Source organism: Xenopus laevis, chromosome 3L (assembly GCF_017654675.1).
Source record: "Xenopus laevis strain J_2021 chromosome 3L, Xenopus_laevis_v10.1, whole genome shotgun sequence".
NCBI lineage: Eukaryota > Metazoa > Chordata > Amphibia > Anura > Pipidae > Xenopus > Xenopus laevis.
Genome location: NC_054375.1, coordinates 160,396,720 through 160,398,514, shown reverse-complemented (window position 1 = coordinate 160,398,514; position 1,795 = coordinate 160,396,720). Strand labels below are relative to the sequence as shown.

General features: G+C 34.5%; 1 protein-coding gene across 1 annotated transcript; it reads left to right on the top strand.

Moving 5' to 3' along the window:
- The first annotated feature begins 381 nt into the window (after positions 1 to 381).
- LOC108710528 (olfactory receptor 11L1) lies at positions 382 to 1,320 on the top strand. The gene has a single exon (XM_018251662.1). The coding sequence runs from the start codon at positions 382 to 384 to the stop codon at positions 1,318 to 1,320; it is 939 nt and encodes a 312-aa protein (XP_018107151.1).
- Positions 1,321 to 1,795: the final 475 nt, after the last annotated feature.

Genomic DNA, 1,795 nt, shown 5'->3' with positions numbered 1-1,795 from the left:
AGGCAGATTTAGGTGGTGAATAGTCAAATTATAGTTTTTAAAAGGCCAGAGTATGATAAATCTCAATATTCGAATTCAAATTAAAATTAGAAACGAGTTTGGATAATTCGCAATTCAAATTTGAGAGTTTTGACCATAAAAAATTTCAAAAATTTGAATTCGAATTTTCAATTTGGCCCTTAATAAATCTGCCCCTTCGTGTAGAGTTTTTTTTTTTTCAAAAACAACAGCAAAGTCTACATTGGATACCAAATAAAATTAAATCATTATAATATGAATGAGAAGCAGATAGGGATGCAGCAAACTTTCTGGATAATAATGGAAATAATGGAAAGATAATACTGACGTTTTAATCTTTTGTACATTGTTTCTGGTCAGACAATGAATGAGAAGAACCAGACATTGGTCAGTGAGATTGTTCTCTTGGGATTTCAGAATCTCCACAACTTGAAGATTCCCCTGTTCTCTCTGTTCCTTTTGATTTACATTATTACAGTTTGGGAGAATGTCCTCATCATAGTGTTGGTGTCCTCCAGCCGGAACCTCCAGTCCCCCATGTACTTCTTTCTCCAGCAGTTGTCCCTGTCTGATCTACTGGAATCCTCAAATATTGTCCCCACTCTGCTCCAAACTGTAATTTATGACAGAGCCACATTGTCCATTGTTGGCTGCATCACTCAATTTTACTTTTTCTGCAGTTTGGAAATTTCTGACCTTCTAATTCTAGCAGTAATGTCCTATGACAGATATGTGGCCATCTGTATCCCACTGCGTTACACTTCTATAATGAATTACAGTGTTTGTGTCAAATTAGTTTTAATTTCATGGCTTCTTGGCTTTGGTATTACAATAATTACAGTGTATCTAATAGGGACACTACAGTTTTGTGACCAAAATACCATTAACCATTTATATTGTGATTTATTACCTCTACTAGAACTTTCCTGCTCAGACACTTTCTCACTGCAAATTGAAGCATTTTTTCTATCAGTCACTTTGATTTTTCTACCATTTACACTCATCACTGTATCATATATGTGTATTGCCCATGCAATCCTAAAGATAGTGTCCAATATCGGGAGACAAAAAGCCTTCTCCACCTGCAGCTCCCACTTGACTGTGGTCTCCATATTTTATGGGACTCTACTTTCCATTTACTTGTTTCCATCTAGAAAACATTCTCCAGCCATTAGCAAAGTTCTCTCTCTGTTGTACACAATAGTAATTCCTATGGTTAATCCCCTTATTTACAGCTTGAGAAATAAAGATTTGAAAGAAGCCCTTCTCAAGAAATTAAATAAACTATGCAAATATGCTTAGATATAAAAATGGACATTTATATATGATATGTGAATGATTCACCTTTGTTTTTCATTCATTTTTCTTTAGATGAATAAATAATGTTTTATACAAATATAACAATTATTTTAGCAATAAACAAATTGATATGAGTGGGGACATTGAGTGATCTCAACTCTTGTATTAAACATGTGTGCTTTATCCCCAAAAACTGTCATTATAATAAGAACAGCTAAAATTACAAAATCTCCTGTTCTGCATGTCATCTCCCATCTTACCCAGACCTTGTCAACAATTAGATAATAAGAAAAAGGTACAGAGGACTTGTAGTTGGAAGACTTCTGAGTGGACATGTTCTTGCTGAGCTCTTGCTCCCAGGGACTTTTATAACTTGTAACTTAGGGCCACATTCAATTCAGGGAGAAAAAGTTATCTCATGGTTTATCACAGAAAAAGTCATGGACACGATTTAATTTGAGGAGTTTTTTCCAAATTC

Bases quoted from the DNA above. Each gene is read 5' to 3' on its own strand.
- LOC108710528 (XM_018251662.1), top strand. From the start codon at position 382: ATGAATGAGAAGAACCAGACATTGGTCAGTGAGATTGTTCTCTTGGGA.